This window comes from Phoca vitulina, unplaced genomic scaffold, assembly GCF_004348235.1.
Source record: "Phoca vitulina isolate PV1807 unplaced genomic scaffold, GSC_HSeal_1.0 scaffold64, whole genome shotgun sequence".
NCBI lineage: Eukaryota > Metazoa > Chordata > Mammalia > Carnivora > Phocidae > Phoca > Phoca vitulina.
The window spans coordinates 3,331,685-3,348,703 of NW_022589767.1; the positions used below are offsets into that span (position 1 = coordinate 3,331,685).

Below are 17,019 nucleotides of genomic sequence, written 5' to 3' on the forward strand. Positions count from 1 at the left end.
AGATTTTTATTTATTTATTTGAGAGAGAGACAGAGATAGCGAGAGAGAGAACACGAGTGCAGAGGAGAGGGAGAAGCAGGCTCCCCAGTGAGCAGGGAGCCTGACGTGGGGCTTGATCCCAGAACACTGGGATCATGACCTGAGCTGAAGGCAGGTGCTTAACTGGCTGAGCCACCCAGGGTGCCCCAAGCAGAGATATTTTTGAGGACAGCTTCAATTTGTCTACCTTTAGAGTTACACTGCTCCATTCTGGCCTGTTTGACTTCTACATGTGGTGTACCACTGTGTTCTACTGTTCTAGGGTTTTTGCTTATAGTCCTCCTGGTAGGGATTCCATTTATTTCTCTTATGTGCTGGATCTCCACTGTTTCTTGTATCTCATGTTTTCCTCTTTCTTGATTTTCACTCTCATAATTGGTGGCACATATCCTCCAAAGGCTACTTGAGAAAGGGTTTATAGAGATAGATTTTTTTTGGTTGCTTTCATACAGGAAAATTTCTTTCTCCTCAGGCTTATTATTTGGTTGAGTGTAGACTTCAAGGTTAGAAATGTTTTTCCTTCCAAATTTTAAAAACATCACTTTGCTGGCTTCAGGTGTTTGTTTAATCTGTGTTCTACCAAATTTAGACTAGAAATCTAGGGTTTTTGTTTGTTTGGGTTTTTTTAGAGAGGGAGAGAGATGGGGGGAAGGGCAGAGGGAGAAAGAGAAACTTAAGCAGGCTCCATGCTCAGCACAGAGCCTGATGCAGGGCTTGATCTCACTACCCTGAGACCGTGACCTGAGCCAAAATCAAGAGTCAGACACTTAACTGACTGTGCCCCTGAGGTGTCCCTAGAATTCTAGTTTTATGCCTTAATTTTCTTTTGTAGGTGTCACAGTTCGAGTGCCTCAAGCAACTACGTATGTTGTAAACAATGGACTAACCCTGGGATCAACAGGACCTCAGCTCACAGTGCATCACCGACCACCACAAGTGCATACTGTAAGTGTTGATGTTTGGATTTCCAAACTTTTCAACTGTAGAGCTGTCAAATATTATTGTAGTTAGCATTTATCCTTCAACCTAGTTGTATCAAGAGGTGATGACAGGTCTTCTGTTTTTCCAACAGAAGTTTATTTAAGAAATAGGTCTTAACATTATGAACAAATGTTCTTAGGGATGGTAGCCATCAAGGATCACTGAGTTTGCTTGTGGTGGTATACAGTGTTCAAGAAGCGTCCATACCTGGGGCATGTGAAGTAAAATAGACCATTTTTTAACTCATGGTTGCATTAAAAGAGTATTTTTGAGTATTAGTGTTATTCATGTTCTAGCTTTATTCTTTTCCTCAAAATCTTATAGCAGTTCTAACTGGTATATTGCCATCACTTTATTGTTTTTAATAATCCAATGGTATTGGGAATTCATTTGTTAAGAGATGACAGAGAAGATCAAAGATGTCGTCTTAGTTTTAGGCCGCAAAACAATGTCACATTTTTCTGTGACATGATTATAACAGTATTTGGTATGGTATACCATGTAAATGGAAATGCTGGCTTTATGAGAAGGGAGGAGATTGAGATTTCATATCACTTTTCACCAAGCAAAGAGTCCCTTTTTTAAGTATGCATAATAATTACTAGCATTTCTTGAGTGCTTGCTACGTGCCAGGCACTGTAAATATACTTGGTCCTCAGGAATCCTTTAGGAGTCCTGCTCTCCTTTTTTATTCTTTATTATAGATATGGCAGCTTATACAGAGAGTAACCAGCCCAAGGTCATACCTCATAAAAATTCATGCATTCCAGCTTTCTAGTCTATCCTCTTAACAGCTGTTATTTTTCTTACTCCACTACAATGAAAAAATGAATGTTAATGGAGCACTAACTATATACCAGGCACTCTACTAAGTACATGTATTATTTTATTTAATTCTCACAACCGTATGAGGATTATTATTCTCCTTTTGATAGAAGAGGATACCATGTCACAAAGATGTTAAGTGGTTACTCAGGTTACTCAGTGTCATTACCCAAGCTAATGTCAGAGCCATTTTAACACAGGTTGTCTGATCCCAGCACTTGCAGTGTTTCAAATCTGGCCCTGTTAGAATATGTGGTGAATATACCATTACTGTTGTTTGCAGGTACAAATAATTTCTTTCATTCCATATTCCTTCAAAAAATATAGAGTGAAAATCTCTAATACCATAGTTTTACAAATTTTTTTAAATTTTTTTTTAAGATTTATTATTTTTTTATTTATTTGACAGAGAGAGAGAGACAGCAAGAGAGGGAACACAAGCAGGGGGAGTGGGAGAGGGAGAAGCAGGCTTCCCACGGAGCAGGAAGCCTGATGCAGGGCTTGATCCCAGGACCCTGGGATCATGACCTGAGCCGAAGGCAGATGCTTAACCAACTGAGCCACACAGGCGCCCCATAGTTTTACAAATTTGATGACCTATCGAGAGCCTTTTTTCAAAAAAACAGGAGCCCATGTGTATTGTCTTATAATAAACTGTGTATCTTACAGGAGGAACTTTTTTTTCAGAAGGAACTTTTTTTAAAATTTTATTTTAATTAATGTAAAAAATGCTTTTAAATGAGAATTTGCAAATGTATCAATAGAGAGTATACTATGACGATTCCCACTTACCCATCACTCATCACTTATCAGCATATGGCTAATCTTTTTCATATATAATGCCACCCACTTATTTTGACAATCCATGTATACACGGGGTTATTGTGAAGCAGATCCCTGTTGTATTATTTTATTTGTAAAACTTGAATAAAAACCTCCATTGCAATGGCAAAAATGAAAAAACAAGACTCAGTTGACTTAATACTAAGTTTCAGGATATGAGCAGATTCAGAATCCTAGAATTTTAAGAATTAGAAGGGACATAACAGCCATTAAAGCTGTTGTCAAACTCCTTAAATTCTTGTGCTCCCTCCAGTCAGATTCATGGCTTCAGCTATCTTCTCTTGGATCTTGCTAGCTTCATGTTTATTTAACGTTATTTACCTAGGTGACTAAATCACTTAAGGAAAAAAAAGGTAATTTGAGAGAGAAAATAGAGCACAATGTCCAGCATTCAAATCACTTCTACTTCTTCAGCTTTCAATATTTTATTTAAATTTGATTTTTTTCCCTTCTAACTTTATATTCATTTTAGCTTTTTAACTGTGGATTCTGCCTTTTTCCAGATATGTATATGAATTTCTTCCACTAGGCATATGAATTTCAACACATTTGCTTTCCTTGAAGTTATCCAGCATATCCTTTTTGAGTTCTTACTATGTGCACATTACTGCTACTAAGCTTTGACAGGGCATGGAGATTAAAAACATAGCATCAGACCTTCACAGAATTCATTGTTTAGTGTATGTAAATAACTCATTTTATGAAATGCGTATTAAAACATAGTTCTTATTCAGTGAATTTTAGTTAAGGAAATCTTATTTGTTTCATGACTTTCAGTCTAAAGTCAGTGAACAAATGACACGTTTCACTGGGGAAAAAAAAGGTCACTCCATATCCCTTTTTCCTGGCTCGCACTTGAATCTTTTTAGAAAAAAATTACCATCACTGTAATCTTTATTAAAACCTAGATATAGGGCGCCTGGGTGGCTCATTCGGTTAAGCGTCTGCCTTCAGCTCAGTTCATGATCCCAGGGTCCTGGGATCAAGTCCCACATCAGGCTCCCTGCTCAGCCAGGAGTCTTCTTCACCCGCTTTCTCTGCCCCTCCCCCATACTCGTGCACTCTCTCTCTCAAATAAAATCTTAAAAAAAACCAACCAAACCAACCCTAGGTATAATAATAATGTCCAGTGTTAGAAACAAGTCAGTTTGAATTCATACACTTACTATTCATGCTTTTTCATCATATGGCCTTTACCTTTCCAAATGTCTTTTCTTATGCATATGTCCTATGTCTTAGTAAAAGTTAATACTTGTTTTTGCCCATAAATCCCCTACTTTCCTGTAGCCCCATGCCCTTATTCATGCTTTACCTATTGGCCGAAAGGTTACACACTATTTCTCCATTTCTAAATCTTACCTTTCATAGTCCAACTTAAATGTCACCTTTTTTGTGCAGATTGACCAAGAACATAATATGTACATTCAGCTTTAAATGTGCTTATTTGTGATATGCTACTGTCCTTAGGTGGAAAAAATGGCTTAAAAATGAAAGTAGAGTTGAATACTCAAATTACATACATATAGTAGACTGTCACACATGTTTAAAACTGTTACATTATTCTAAAATGAAAATCTATAGCATAGATAATTAAACATAAATTATTTTGTTAGAGATAGATGATTATTTTAGTTTCTGTCAAAATGATTTTCCATCAGCAAAGGCTTTCCTTTCCCAAGGAAAGCTTAGTATTTTAGATGTAGAAGGTATATTGGAGTATCAATAGACAAATAATATTGTTTATGGCATGATTGGTCACAAATCAAATAGAGCTAGCCAAATGTGGTACAGTATTTGGTATTTCTTAGGATTCTTGATGTAAAATGATAACTCTTTAAATGATGTCTGAGTTGTTTTAGTTCTAGCATTCCGAAATAGTCCTTTCTGTGATCATTATTAAATCAACACGACTCTTCTTTTATTAGGAGCCCCCACGCCCTGTGCACCCAGCACCCTTACCAGAAGCCCCACAGCCACAGCGTTTGCCCCCAGAAGCTGCCAGCACATCTCTGCCTCAGAAGCCACACTTGAAATTAGCACGAGTTCAGAGTCAAAATGGCATTGTACTGTCATGGAGTGTCCTGGAGGTAGACCGAAGCTGTGCCACCGTTGACAGCTACCATCTCTATGCTTACCATGAGGAACCCAGTGCCACGGTGCCCTCACAGTGGAAAAAGATTGGAGAAGTAAAGGCACTTCCCTTGCCCATGGCATGCACTCTCACCCAGTTTGTATCTGGCAGCAAATACTACTTTGCAGTACGAGCCAAGGATATTTATGGACGTTTCGGACCTTTCTGTGATCCTCAGTCAACAGATGTGATCTCTTCTTCCCAGAGCAGTTAAACCTTGGAGCCTTTATCTCTTCCTCTTTCCGAGTTCCACTTTTTGGTCTTGTTTTAATCTTGTGCATGATATCCATTGTAAAATCCACATTGTGCAAGATTTCTTGGACAGATGTGTATATACACTACATTTGTTTATAATCAGAAGTAAAATAAACAGCCCATAAAGCAAGAATCTTTTCCTGGACAATTGAAGCTTCAGGGTTTTGAAATGTAAATGTGCACCTTGCTTTAGTTTTAAGGCTGGGGAATATGTGTGGGTGTTTATGTGTGTTTTTCCCTATTTATATGTTTACTGCAGTGGAATCTCCCATTTCCATTCTCACATTTACCTCTCTTCAAGTATAAAGTAAGTAGATCAAGGGATCCGAGGTATGGTATGTAATTGGCATGATTCTGCTTCTGAGGGATCTGTAGGTTCATAGCTAAATGAATCCAAACAAAACCCAAGGAAAGAAAAAGCAAAATGGTTAAATAGTTTAAACTAGGTTAATTTGAACACAGGAAGGATCTGTTCATCTTTTTTCTTTGCTTGGTTGTTAATTAGGTGAAAAAGATCTGCATTGGCCCCTCTTTCCTAATCTGGCTCTTACATTTATTTTGTGCCTTAAAGATTAACTACTAAAATAAACATGACCATTTATCCATTGTTGATCTTCTCTTTCAGCCTTTTGCCCTTCATTTCTCCTTCATCTCTACTAAATATAGCACATTCCCCTCAAGTCAGTTTTAAACCTAAGGCTTTTAGGTATATTCTTACCAGTGGCATCACTACATTTAACTCTAAAAATTTGACTGCTCTTTTCTTCTAAGAACATAAGTGCTTTTTATCTTTGGTCACTACTTAAATTAACTGTGTAAAATGGACCAAGAGAAGAAAGACCATAGTGTGTAAGAAAATTGTCCTTCAAACATATTTTAGAATTTATATTGCATACTGTGTTAGAGATTAGGAAAGCAGTGCTAGTTCACTTTATCACCCAAAGCATAGTATTCTTTCGTAGGTAGTAAAATTCACAAAATATAGTGAGCTAAAATATCAAAGGGAAAGCTTTATTTCCTTATTATTCTCCTATCATTTTTTTTCTGTTTTAACCTTTTAACTTTGTTTTGATGGTGCCAAGTTTTGTCTGATTTACCCTCTGTCAACTTTGGACAGAATTTAAAGTATATCCTTTGGGGTTATTTTATGTAACAATTAGATAATACTTTCTATGCATCTCTGTTCCTGTTCAGAGTTAATCAAATTCTGTTTAGATCATGGATTTTCAGTATGAGTCCCAGCTCTACTGGTATCAGGTAGGTGTTCAAGTGTAGGTAGTTTAGGGAGGAGAGATGGGGTAAGTTTGGGGATGAGAGTATGGTTGGGAATAGTTTGAAAGAAATTCATGGAGTTTGTGAAATAGTTTTTCAAGGCATCTTCCCTTACCATATTTGAATTCATATTCCTATCTTCTCAAAATAAATACATTTTTAATTTTTCTTGGGATTATAGGAGGGAGCTATCCCTTCTATTAATGCTGCTTTGTTTGCAGCTTTGATGGCTTGTAATGGGAAGCATTCTAGCTGTAAAGAAACTCTCATTAGAGACTTCACCGGTCAGTATACTGTCACATTAGGTGTGAAGTTTGATTGATGCTGAAGAAAGCCTACAGATTGCCAAAATATAAGTGCTCCAGAACCTTCCTTTCACTTTCAGAAAATGAGACCACAATGAGAATTAAAGTTTTCATGAATCCAGTTTGCCAACCAACTACGTAGATGTTACTCATTCTAGGACTAATGATGGTAAAAGAAGTTGTCAGTGTCATGCCAATGAAAATTTTAAAAGGGAGAAACTGATGATCTTCTAGCGTATATGAACACCTATCTATATCTGCATGTATATATATTTTTACCCGCAATGGTGGCATTGTTGATTATGTGTTCAAGATCATTCCTGTCTACAGAATGGAAAGCCTGTGTTCAATTAAAAATGTTCTTTATTGGCCGGTTTTATGGTCATGTGATGACAATTTGCTTACCTAGCCTAGAAAAGCTTCCCTTGGTGAATGTTTTTATTTATATTCACTAAGCATTTTTTTTAAGCTTTCATAGCATTATATAATCAGGTGAAGAAAGCTCAGTAGAATGAAAATACTATTTTAGCCTATATTGTGTGTCTTCTGTCAAAGAAAAAAAAATAAATTCTCAAATAGTAACCCTAAAAATACACTTACTATGGCAAAATAAAACTTTTTATTCCAGATGGTGGAAGGAAGGTACAAAGAGAGACTGTAATTATTTGAGGAAAGTGTGTATTACGAGATGCTTTCCTCAAATTAGCATGCCATGGGATTTATAGGCAACAGCTATATTGAATTTACTGAAAACTGCTAGGCTAGGCTAGGACTATAGGCATTTATTTTGGGCAGGTTTTGTTGATGAGCTCTGAGTTTGTTTTGTTTCTTTTGAGAGAGAGAATGGAGGACTGAACTAGAAATAGCTACTGATTACAAGACTATATTGTAGCAGTTCATACTCCATGGTACCTTTTCACAAAGTATTACAAATAAGTTTGATTATCCCATTTTGGGAATGCAAGTTTGTTAACAGTTTTAGCCTGACAGTACTTGTGTAAGTATTGCCTTATTGGAAATCCCGAAAGCTTCCGATATTTCCACCTGAAATATAGGATGTTCATATGGCATTTGAAGGTAATGGTGATGTTTGTTGCTCTATGTTTTGCACTTTGTCAGAGTAATTTTCACCCTGTTCTAAGTGTGAGTAAGCCTCTTTTTAAAATTATGTTCTTGCCAGTTAGTTTATAAAGTACAAAGACAACATTTCTTGTTAACTGTTAACTTTATGAGGTAACTATATCCCTGTTTCCCTGGACTCGCTTTAAAATATGCAGAGTACTGTGTACTGTTTAACACAGTAGATGTTCATGAGAGAAGTGAAGAGTACAGCTTTCTTCCTTGAAAAGTGCATATTTATTGGGATGCCATTTGCCTCACAGAGAGTGTTCCCCACTCAGCCCACCCCCATTGCTGGATAGTAAATGAAAGATGGAAACATGACCGAAAGCAAGGAGCTTAGAATTTTTGGTACATCTGTCTGCAAAATTCCTTAGGCAGGCTGCACTATACAGTTCTCTTACTGTATTGAGTAAGTGTTAACTTAGTTTTTATCGTTCGCTCTTTTGCTTACATTTTCCAAATTATTTATGCAGCAAGGTGAATGTTAATATTGCATGATATGCATTTACCTTGTTCCATGGATTTTCCAGTACTGTACAAGATTAACAAAATAATGCCTGTGGTATCCTCTTCTCTTCTCTTTGATACACTGTGATTTTAGCACATTAGAGTACTGAAAAGACCTTCCAAGTGTTCTCCCCAACTTTCCTTCTTGGGCTATTTCAGAATCATATGATTTATTCGTTATTTTAATTTCATTGTTGACCAGTCGTTGGCCTGTTTTATTCTAATTTCCAGAAAAACCATGCCCCAATATTGGATTCTTGGAAATAATTCTATCTAAAATCAGTGCAGGATTCTGCCTTCCTTACTATTTACTGAGTGATGCCCCTCTCCCACTTTTTAACATTTTTGGACAAACAGAACAATCTCATGAAGTGTTTTCGTTAGTGTGGAGGACTTAGATTTAATTCCTAAAATGCATTCCCCTTGAGCCAGCCAATGGGGAGGAATGATAAAACACATGTTTTGTCTTCTCCAAACAGTTTTATCATGCTGCATAAGTTTTTTGTTTTTTTTTTTTTGTTTGTTTTGTTTTTTTTGTAGAGTCAGCTAAGTACCCATCATTTATATTTAAATGCTGGGGGGGGGTTTCTTTTAGTTTTGTTTGTAAATAAGGTAACTGGGCAATCAAACACCTTTTGGGGATCCTGGCTTCATTATTTTCTCCGCTATTTCAAAATTAAATATAAAAATAAATCCTTTGTAGGAAACTTGCATCCTGATTTTTCTTTATTGCAGTTGAAAGTGTAAATAATAAGACAATGTAAGACCTTCCTAATGTCTAATACAAACTGGGCTATAGCAAGTTGCCCTATTTTTATTAGGTTTTGAAGGTTTTGTGGGTTTTTTTTTCTTTTTTAAATGTACAGTAGAGTGGTGTCTGTATAAGTGTTAACTGTAGTGGGATTTTGTCCAGCAAGCCTGAAATTTATACTTTGAAATAAACTACTGGGTTTTTAACATTTGAGTATTCTGATTCATTCTAGTTATTCTCAGCCCTTGTGTTGCTTTTGGAAGTCTCTCACCTTGTTAAGAATCACCCATTATACTGTATAATATGGTTTATTTCACCCACTTGGCAATACCACAGCACTCAAACAACATACAATTCTCTAGCTTTGAAGGAGTTGTTAATGTAGAGTTGCTCCCAGATTAGATATGCTACTTTTAACTGATGGGAGACCACATTAAGGTTATATTGTGTGCCTAGTCTGTACCACGAAAAGACTCAGCTGGTGCTTGTTAATGGCTGGAAGAATCACTAACTGTATTCTATTAGAGGTTCCTTTGAAAACGAAGCTCCACCATCCCCTAGGTCTTTGTCATTAAGTATATCCAGCCCGGGGAAGGATAAAAAGCATGGAAGAGTACAGGTTCTCAGGGGCAAGGCCTGGAAGTGACACTAGTATCAGATTCCTTGGGCAAGAACCCTGTCACATGGCACAGCTATCTAGGGGAACATGGGAGATGTGGTCCATGTGGCCAGGCATGAAAGGAGAATATGGACCTGGGTGAGCAGTTTCTGCCATACCGTCTTGTATATGAAATTTTATGCTAAAGCCAGGTATTATTATTTATCTTCTAGAATATTTCTTCTACAGTGTGTCACCCTATAGAGAATGTGTGTTGTAAAAAACTACAAAATCAACAGAAGATGAAAGTGACAGGCTGAATTTAATATATTTTATTAAGACTAATTCTGAATGGAAAAACATAGCTAAAATAGTGCCTTTGGAATCTTATTTGCAACCTTCTATTCCCTCAGCTCCCTCCATTTTATGTCACGTTTCAAAATTGGTTTCATGGTAATAAAATCAAAGTCATAGGTCTCTGGCATGCCCTTGTGGAGAGTTTTGTTGAAACGGTTCCAGTGAAAAACAGGGAGGCCACCTTGTACTGTGGGACCACTAATGGCATGGGCTGTATACTCTGACGCGAGGTAGATATCTGCCACCTGGAAAGCGAGAGGAGAGGGACATTTTAGAAAAGCATTTGGAAAAAACTAGATTCTTGTTTTTCCTTTTTTTTTTTTTTGTCCTGCTCTTTTTCCAAAGTCACAATATTAGCCCCCTTTTAAAATAAAATATTGCAAGCTTCCACAACATGCTCTTCCATAACCATTTGGTATTCAGATGTGAATTGAGTAGAAGTGCATTAACATAGCGAAAAGTCTGAGATCTGGAGTCAGAATGCTCATATTCAGAATTCTAGCTCCAAAACTTGTTTAAAAATAACCCCTATAGGACTCCGTTTTCTCATTTGTGAAAGGGTTTTAATAACCATACTTCATAGAAGAGTTGTCATGGGGATTAATGAGAGCAAATGCTTGGAGCAGTGCCTAGAATATATTCTTCAGCAAAAGTTGTTACTAATCAGGGCGGTAACAAGAGTTTTAAAGTAGAAGGAACTCAACATCCAAAAACGAGGTCCATGGGTTCTCAAAAGCACCTAACCACTGGATAGCAGCAAATCTTAACCTCAGAGGAAAAAGATGTCTCATAGCTTCTGATTTTCCACATATTCAAAATGGCTCAAGGAAAATGATAGTAAGTATATCCTTCAACAGAAACTCTTTTGATGAAAAATTGGCAGACTCCTCTCTCCAGAAGAAAGTAAAACTTGGCAGGTGGTAGGTTGGCTTGGGTTCTCTCCGGTAAGGCGGCAGTCATTCTCTGTGTATCTGGAATGCCTAGAACACTTCTTGCACGCTCTACTGAATGTTTGCAAATACCATTAACAAGAAATAAGCACTCACTGGGGTTTCATGGGTGTCAGGCTTTCTACACCCACTGAATTTTACTCTACACAACACATTGGGGCTCATTAAAGCTAGAGCTTTGGTATCATCATATGGCTAAAAAGCTTGAGTAGGAGCTAGACTATTCTAAAGCATCTTCTGTTTAGGCATTAGGCTGATAGAAAAAATTATGTGTAGGGGGATCAGCATTCTTAACAGTTAACTCCACTTCTAACAGATTTCTCCCAGAATTTAGGACTGAAAGTGCAAACAAAAAGACAAGCGCAAACCAGCAGTGCAAAAGGACGTGGTAGAATGATTCTTTTCCACCAACCACATGGCTAACTCATACCCTCGGACACCCCAAATCCAGTAGTGTGCAGGAAAGTTTTTAATGACCAGCTCTCTTGAGAGGAAAAAAAGACCCTGATTTGTAGTGTTTGCTGATTTGCATGGTGTAAATACTCCTCCATGGCTGATTTCAAGCTATCCACATGATGTCAACAGATTTTAACAATTGGTTCTCACAAGCCCTTATGAGCTGGCTTCAGCCCACCACTGCAAATAAGTAATACCTATTTATAATCATAGGAGATGCATTACAGCACTTAATAATTCTAACATGTTGAAAAACCTTTAGTGCTTGTCCAATAAACCTGTTCCTTCAGCTAAATTCAGTTCCTGTTTAATGTGAAATCACACTGCTTCCAATAATAGGTTCTTTGGACTTTGGGCTAGTCTGGTAAAACTTAAGACATCAACATCATCATCATCATCATCATGGTGTACATTTACAAATAACACAACATCGGTACTAAATATTCTTCACAACAATCCTATAAGGCAAGTACTGTTATGTCTGTCTTACAGATAAGGAAACAAATATTCCAAGATTATGGAATTTTCTATTAAGCGGCAGGGCAGGGCATTAAAGTTAGGCAATGAGACCTACCACCAGAATCTGCAAAAGCTGATTCCTGAATTGAATTTATGGTCAGAGACAATATTGTATTTTATGCCACAAAAATCTCTGCAGCTTTGCCTTTGGATAGGCCTAGGTGCAGGTAAAAATTAAATTCAAAAGCCAATTTGCATGTTACCTTTGTGTCATAGCAACCTCCAGGACTTGGGCTAAGTGAGTTCAGGTCTTCACGGCAGCAGATGGTATTGCAGGGATCGCCCTTACTGTAAGGATCCTTCTTATAATCTAGGAGGACACAGTGATGGGGAAGAGGGTGAGTACTGGTTGTTCTGAGATACACCTGCCCACAGGAAGCCGTTCAAGTCTGGATAATCAAGAGTCCACCCCAGTGGCCTCATTCACCCAGCCGCTCTCAAGAAACTTGCACAGTGAAGAGTGGATGGAAGAGAGAATAAAGGATAAATGTGCATCACTATTTTTCTACAGAATAAATACAAATTTGATACTGTCCATCAAAAATAAAGTATTTATGAATAATTTTTGTTTTATTAGCTGCTTCTGTCCTTGGAAGAAAACCTGTGTTAGGGTTGAGGGGGAGTGGTAAAAAAAAAAGTACTCTGTATGGGTTATTGCCTCTGTGTTTTATATATTATTTTTTTCAGTGAAAAAAATCTGTAGAATCTTCTTCCATGTCATTTTATAAAAGAAGACAAAATTCTATCTGTTGAGTATAAAATATGTATAGTATTGATTGAATACTAAAAACTTCTTATAATTCCTTCTACTGCTGAGATGGATTCTTAACGTGGGAAAACGTACACGGATTCTTTATTCATGCGGAAGAAAGGGAGTTTTGAGGAATGATTCTTGAGAAATGTGCTACGTACTGTTGTATCGCATGATATATTTCATGGATGCCATATCAGTCACGTCCCCTTGGTCACGCCGGAAGATTTTGGCTCGTGAAGCCATATCATAGGAGTACTCCAAACCCAGCTTCTGAACTAGCATTGGATAGCCACTCCAGTTGTAGATTTTTTCATGGAAAGGAATGTTGTAGGAGGGCCAATATCCTGATTTGGGATGGAAGGAAGGAAGAGTGAGATTGACAGGGAGACAAAAAAGAGAGATGGAACAAAAGAAATGTTATTAATGATAGTTTCTTTTGAAAATCAGCACAGGTGTGTGATTGCAAAATGATATTATAAAGAAAATAAAGCTTTGAATGTGAACACTGGCCTTCAAACTGATCCTTTTAAATGTACAGAATCAGTATACCTCTAGATGATTCCATTAGGGAAAGAAGAGCATCAGAATTCTTTGGTTTTCACCCAAAATTCTTTTTTTTTTTTTAATATTTTATTTATTTATTTGTCAGTGAGAGAGAGTACAAGCAGGGGGAGCAGTGGGGGCAGAGGGAGAAGTAGGCTCCCCGCTGAGCAAGGAGCCCGATGCAGGGCTCCATCCCAGGACCCTGGGATTATGATCTGAGCCAAAGGCAGGCGCTTTTGGACTGAGCCACCCAGGCGTCCCTTCACCCAAAATTCTTAAAGCAATCTATTAACCAGAAAATAACCTTATGATCTGGATAACAAAATGAAGTGTAACACAGAGCAGTCTGGGGAACTGGTTTAAGTGAACCTGGTTCCTGAAATGTTGAGATAGTTTCACAGTGTGGCCCTAACAGGGAACAGGCCAGGTGCTAATCATGGGACAGTGGAAGAATATAGTACCTAGAGTTCAGAAAACCTGAATTCTAGGCTCAGGGCTGAATCACCAGGTCTTAGGCAGTTAACCTCACTTTATTTTCTCCTTTTAACAGGGAAAGGAGAAGGAAGAATCCATAATTTGAAGAGACTGGAGATGATCTTTAAGGTTCCAGCAGGTGATAACTTCTTTTTGTAAGCGTTCCTTAAGGCTTAGTTTCATCCCAAGCTTCATAATGTGCCAAGGCCATAGAGCACATTCATCACTAAGTGGCAGACATGTGACACAGCTCTAGTACAATCAATATTTCAGGAACAGCCCAGATTCCAGTGGCCTGGGCTATTCCCTATAGGACAGTTAGTCAACGCAGGGACTCTTCCACCATTCAGGGTTTATTTCCCATCCCCCATATTGTCTTGGCCTTTGTCTGCCTTTCTCCCTTTGACTGTTTTATAGGATCCCCTTGGTAATCATTATGCTTGGTAAGCATTAGATGAATATTAACTATTATAATTATTATACTTCTCTTTATATGAACGCAGCTGAAATGAATAATCAAAATGGCTGCTTTACACATCACATTTTCATAAAGCTTCATGATTTACAAAAACATTTAAAGTATCTTGTATAATCTCACAACAACCTAATTATGTATATAAGCATTACCATCCCTCCTTATAAAGAAAGAAACAGAGGTTCAGAGATGTTCAGTGCCTCCCTTCTGACCAAGGGCTTCCAGCAATATACCACAGCTGCTTCCAAATTCTAAGAGGTTTGTGGAACTTTCTGTCTTTTATTATAATGGCTATATGACATCACGTAAGTATTTGGGCAAATCACTTTCTGAGCCTTTCTTTCCTTACAGTAAAATGGCAACAATGCTACTTATCCGGAAGTATCTTAAGATCAAACAAGAGAACATAAGTAAAAGGCCCGAAAGAGTGCCTAGTATATAGTAGACAATGAATTTAACTCTCTGTTCTTCCCACCTCCGGCAAAATAACTACAGACAGACGAGCATTAGATTTTTTTTTTTTTTTTTAGTCTCAGGGTAGATTTCTTCATGGGATCTAGGAACAAGATCACAAAGAACTGGACTGCCATTCCATAATCAGCGGCAGTCCAAAGAAGAAAAGGCCTTGAATAACTTGTCCCCTTTAGTACACACCTCCTTCTTGAGGCTGCTAATTTTGTCGGGCTCTTACGAGCTGGATGGGCCAGGCTTCAAGATCAGATAGCTGACTTCTCAGTTTTGAACTGCCATCCTAACCAAGTGACTGTCAATGATTTGACTTCTCTATTGACTTGGTGATCTCTGATCTGCTGGGCAGCTGAAGTCACCACCTTCACTAACTGTTTTCTGCATATTATGAGCATTTGGTTGGTGTCATTATAAAATCTCTGGGGACCTGGGAGCCTGAGGACCAGGCCCTGATTCCCGGGGTCCGTATCTTCCCTTGGTTCTGTTCCTGCTCATCTATCAGCTGATCTATTGCAATAGCTTCCTAATTAGTCTCCTGCCTTCTCTCTGACTTCCAGTCTTTTCTCCCTTTTCAAAAACTCCCATTTTCTAAACTGCTTAGCAGGATAGAAAGGCTGGTATTTTTCACTCACCACCACCTTCCACTGCATAGCCCTTCCACTAGCTATCTCGAGCTAACAGTCTCTCAATCACATCAGTTTTCATGCCTCCATTTGTTTGACCTTGTCCCCTTGTCAAATTGCTGAGCTCTTTTGTGACCTTTAACCATCACTCAGACATCATCTTCACTCTCATTTATTCAAGAAATATGCACATATGTTGTGTGTGCCAAACACTATGATCGATGCAAGATAAGAGTGCTTGCTTTGTGTCAGCAACGTGCTCAAGAATTTACAAGAATTATCCCAATTCACTCTCATAACAACTTTGTGAAATTACAAAGGTCCACACTCCCACATCCAAAATCTCTTGGAGGCCAGATAATTCAGTACTCAGGGTTTTGCAGATTTTAGAACAGCAATGGGGTGTGCATATCACATATGACATTGCATTCTCTGTGGGCAACACTTCATAATCAAAGGCATTGAAATTTCTGTAGCCTAAGGTATAGTCTCCCTGGAGGAGAGGAAATAAAGACTAAATAGTTCAAGTCTACCGAACTACCAAACGGGTAGTTTTTGCTACCAAAAGGAGGTCAAACTACTAAGTTTGCTAGGAAAGAACAATAAAAAAATTCTTGAGATTTCAAAATTACAGATAAGTGATTGTGGACCTTGTACTGCTACTGTCGTGTTTTACAGATGGAGAAAGTGAGGCTTGGAGAGAGTGGATCATTTGCCCGAGATTTTGAGGAGCAGAGATTCAAATCAAGGTGGTGCTTCAAATGTCGGGGCTCTGGTCTTGCCCTCCAGACCCGCCTTCTCTGATCCTCCCACTGACCACAGCCCCCTCTGGGCTTGGTGCCGTGGACGTTATGACGGCTCTTCCCTTTCTGGGTTCTAACAGCTGTTTATGTGCCTCCCTTCCTCACTAGACTGCTTCTCAAGGTCGGAGATTTTGTACCTGCAGCCATGCTTTTCCAGTCCCTGGGCCAAGGAAGCACTTCTGTAAATATTTGCTGAATTTGACTAAAAGCTTTACCCAGGACCTACCCAGGAGCGAAGGTAATATTAGAGCTATGAGAAGTCCTAAGACTATAAATGCCTGGATTTGTCCCCAACTATACAATGTCCTAGAAGAGTTTGAGGTGCCGATTTTACATGTTGTGCTGAAGCTGGGAATTCTTTCCCAGTGTAGCTAGCAATGGCTTTCTCATCCTTTCTTCCCCACCATTCAACACCCCCCGCACCCCATCATATAGCCCCGTACCACACACTCCCCACCACATACGCATACACACTCGCAGACTCAGCAGACTTCCAGACTTCTAGCATAAAGACAGTACCTCTCCGTAGAACCTCAGTTTGGTCAGAATATTCGACATATGTAGGAATTTGCTCCACAATGTAGAGAGTGCCTACGTCAAGGCTGTGCTTTGGCTTTACCTTCTTCAGGTCCAGGACCATGTACTGATTGTTATAGGTGCCTGAAATATTGGGAGACATGAAGTGGGGTGTGGGTATGGATCTACTGGTTAACTCGAAACCTAAACAGACGTACCTGCCTAAGAGCTATCCTGCCGGGCCACTTACCAGAGTTGTAGTTTGAAAAGATCTCTGCCCACTGCCTTCCATCATTTGCCATCATATTGGCTACACGAACTCTTTGCCATGCGAGGAGAGACTGGGGTACCACAAGCTTTAGTAGGGTTTTATTATACACGCTGTTTGTGGTCTGTAGCAATATCAAACCACTGCTAAGAATATAAAAGTCATCCAGAGACTCCAAAAACCC

At 38.5% G+C, this 17,019-nt stretch overlaps 2 protein-coding genes across 9 annotated transcripts in view; one reads left to right on the top strand and one right to left on the bottom strand.

Moving 5' to 3' along the window:
* ATF7IP (activating transcription factor 7 interacting protein) overlaps window positions 1-9,235 on the top strand; it is a 125,708-nt gene extending 116,473 nt beyond the window's left edge. For all 8 annotated transcript variants that reach the window (XM_032391817.1, XM_032391815.1, XM_032391816.1 and 5 more), the window contains exons 14-15: window positions 872-984; window positions 4,614-9,235. In XM_032391817.1, the coding sequence (XP_032247708.1) occupies window positions 872-984; window positions 4,614-5,033 (533 nt within the window). In that variant the 3' untranslated portion in view covers window positions 5,034-9,235. The remainder of the gene's footprint in view (window positions 1-871; window positions 985-4,613) is intronic.
* A 715-nt stretch (window positions 9,236-9,950) lies between these two features.
* The window catches only part of PLBD1 (phospholipase B domain containing 1), a 53,456-nt gene continuing 46,387 nt past the window's right edge, over window positions 9,951-17,019 (bottom strand). Inside the window, exons 7-11 of the mRNA XM_032391748.1 lie at window positions 16,818-17,018; window positions 16,571-16,711; window positions 12,824-13,009; window positions 12,115-12,221; window positions 9,951-10,231 (exon numbers count right to left, since the gene is read on the bottom strand). Coding sequence (XP_032247639.1) covers window positions 10,031-10,231; window positions 12,115-12,221; window positions 12,824-13,009; window positions 16,571-16,711; window positions 16,818-17,018 — 836 coding nt within the window. The 3' untranslated portion in view covers window positions 9,951-10,030. The remainder of the gene's footprint in view (window positions 10,232-12,114; window positions 12,222-12,823; window positions 13,010-16,570; window positions 16,712-16,817; window position 17,019) is intronic.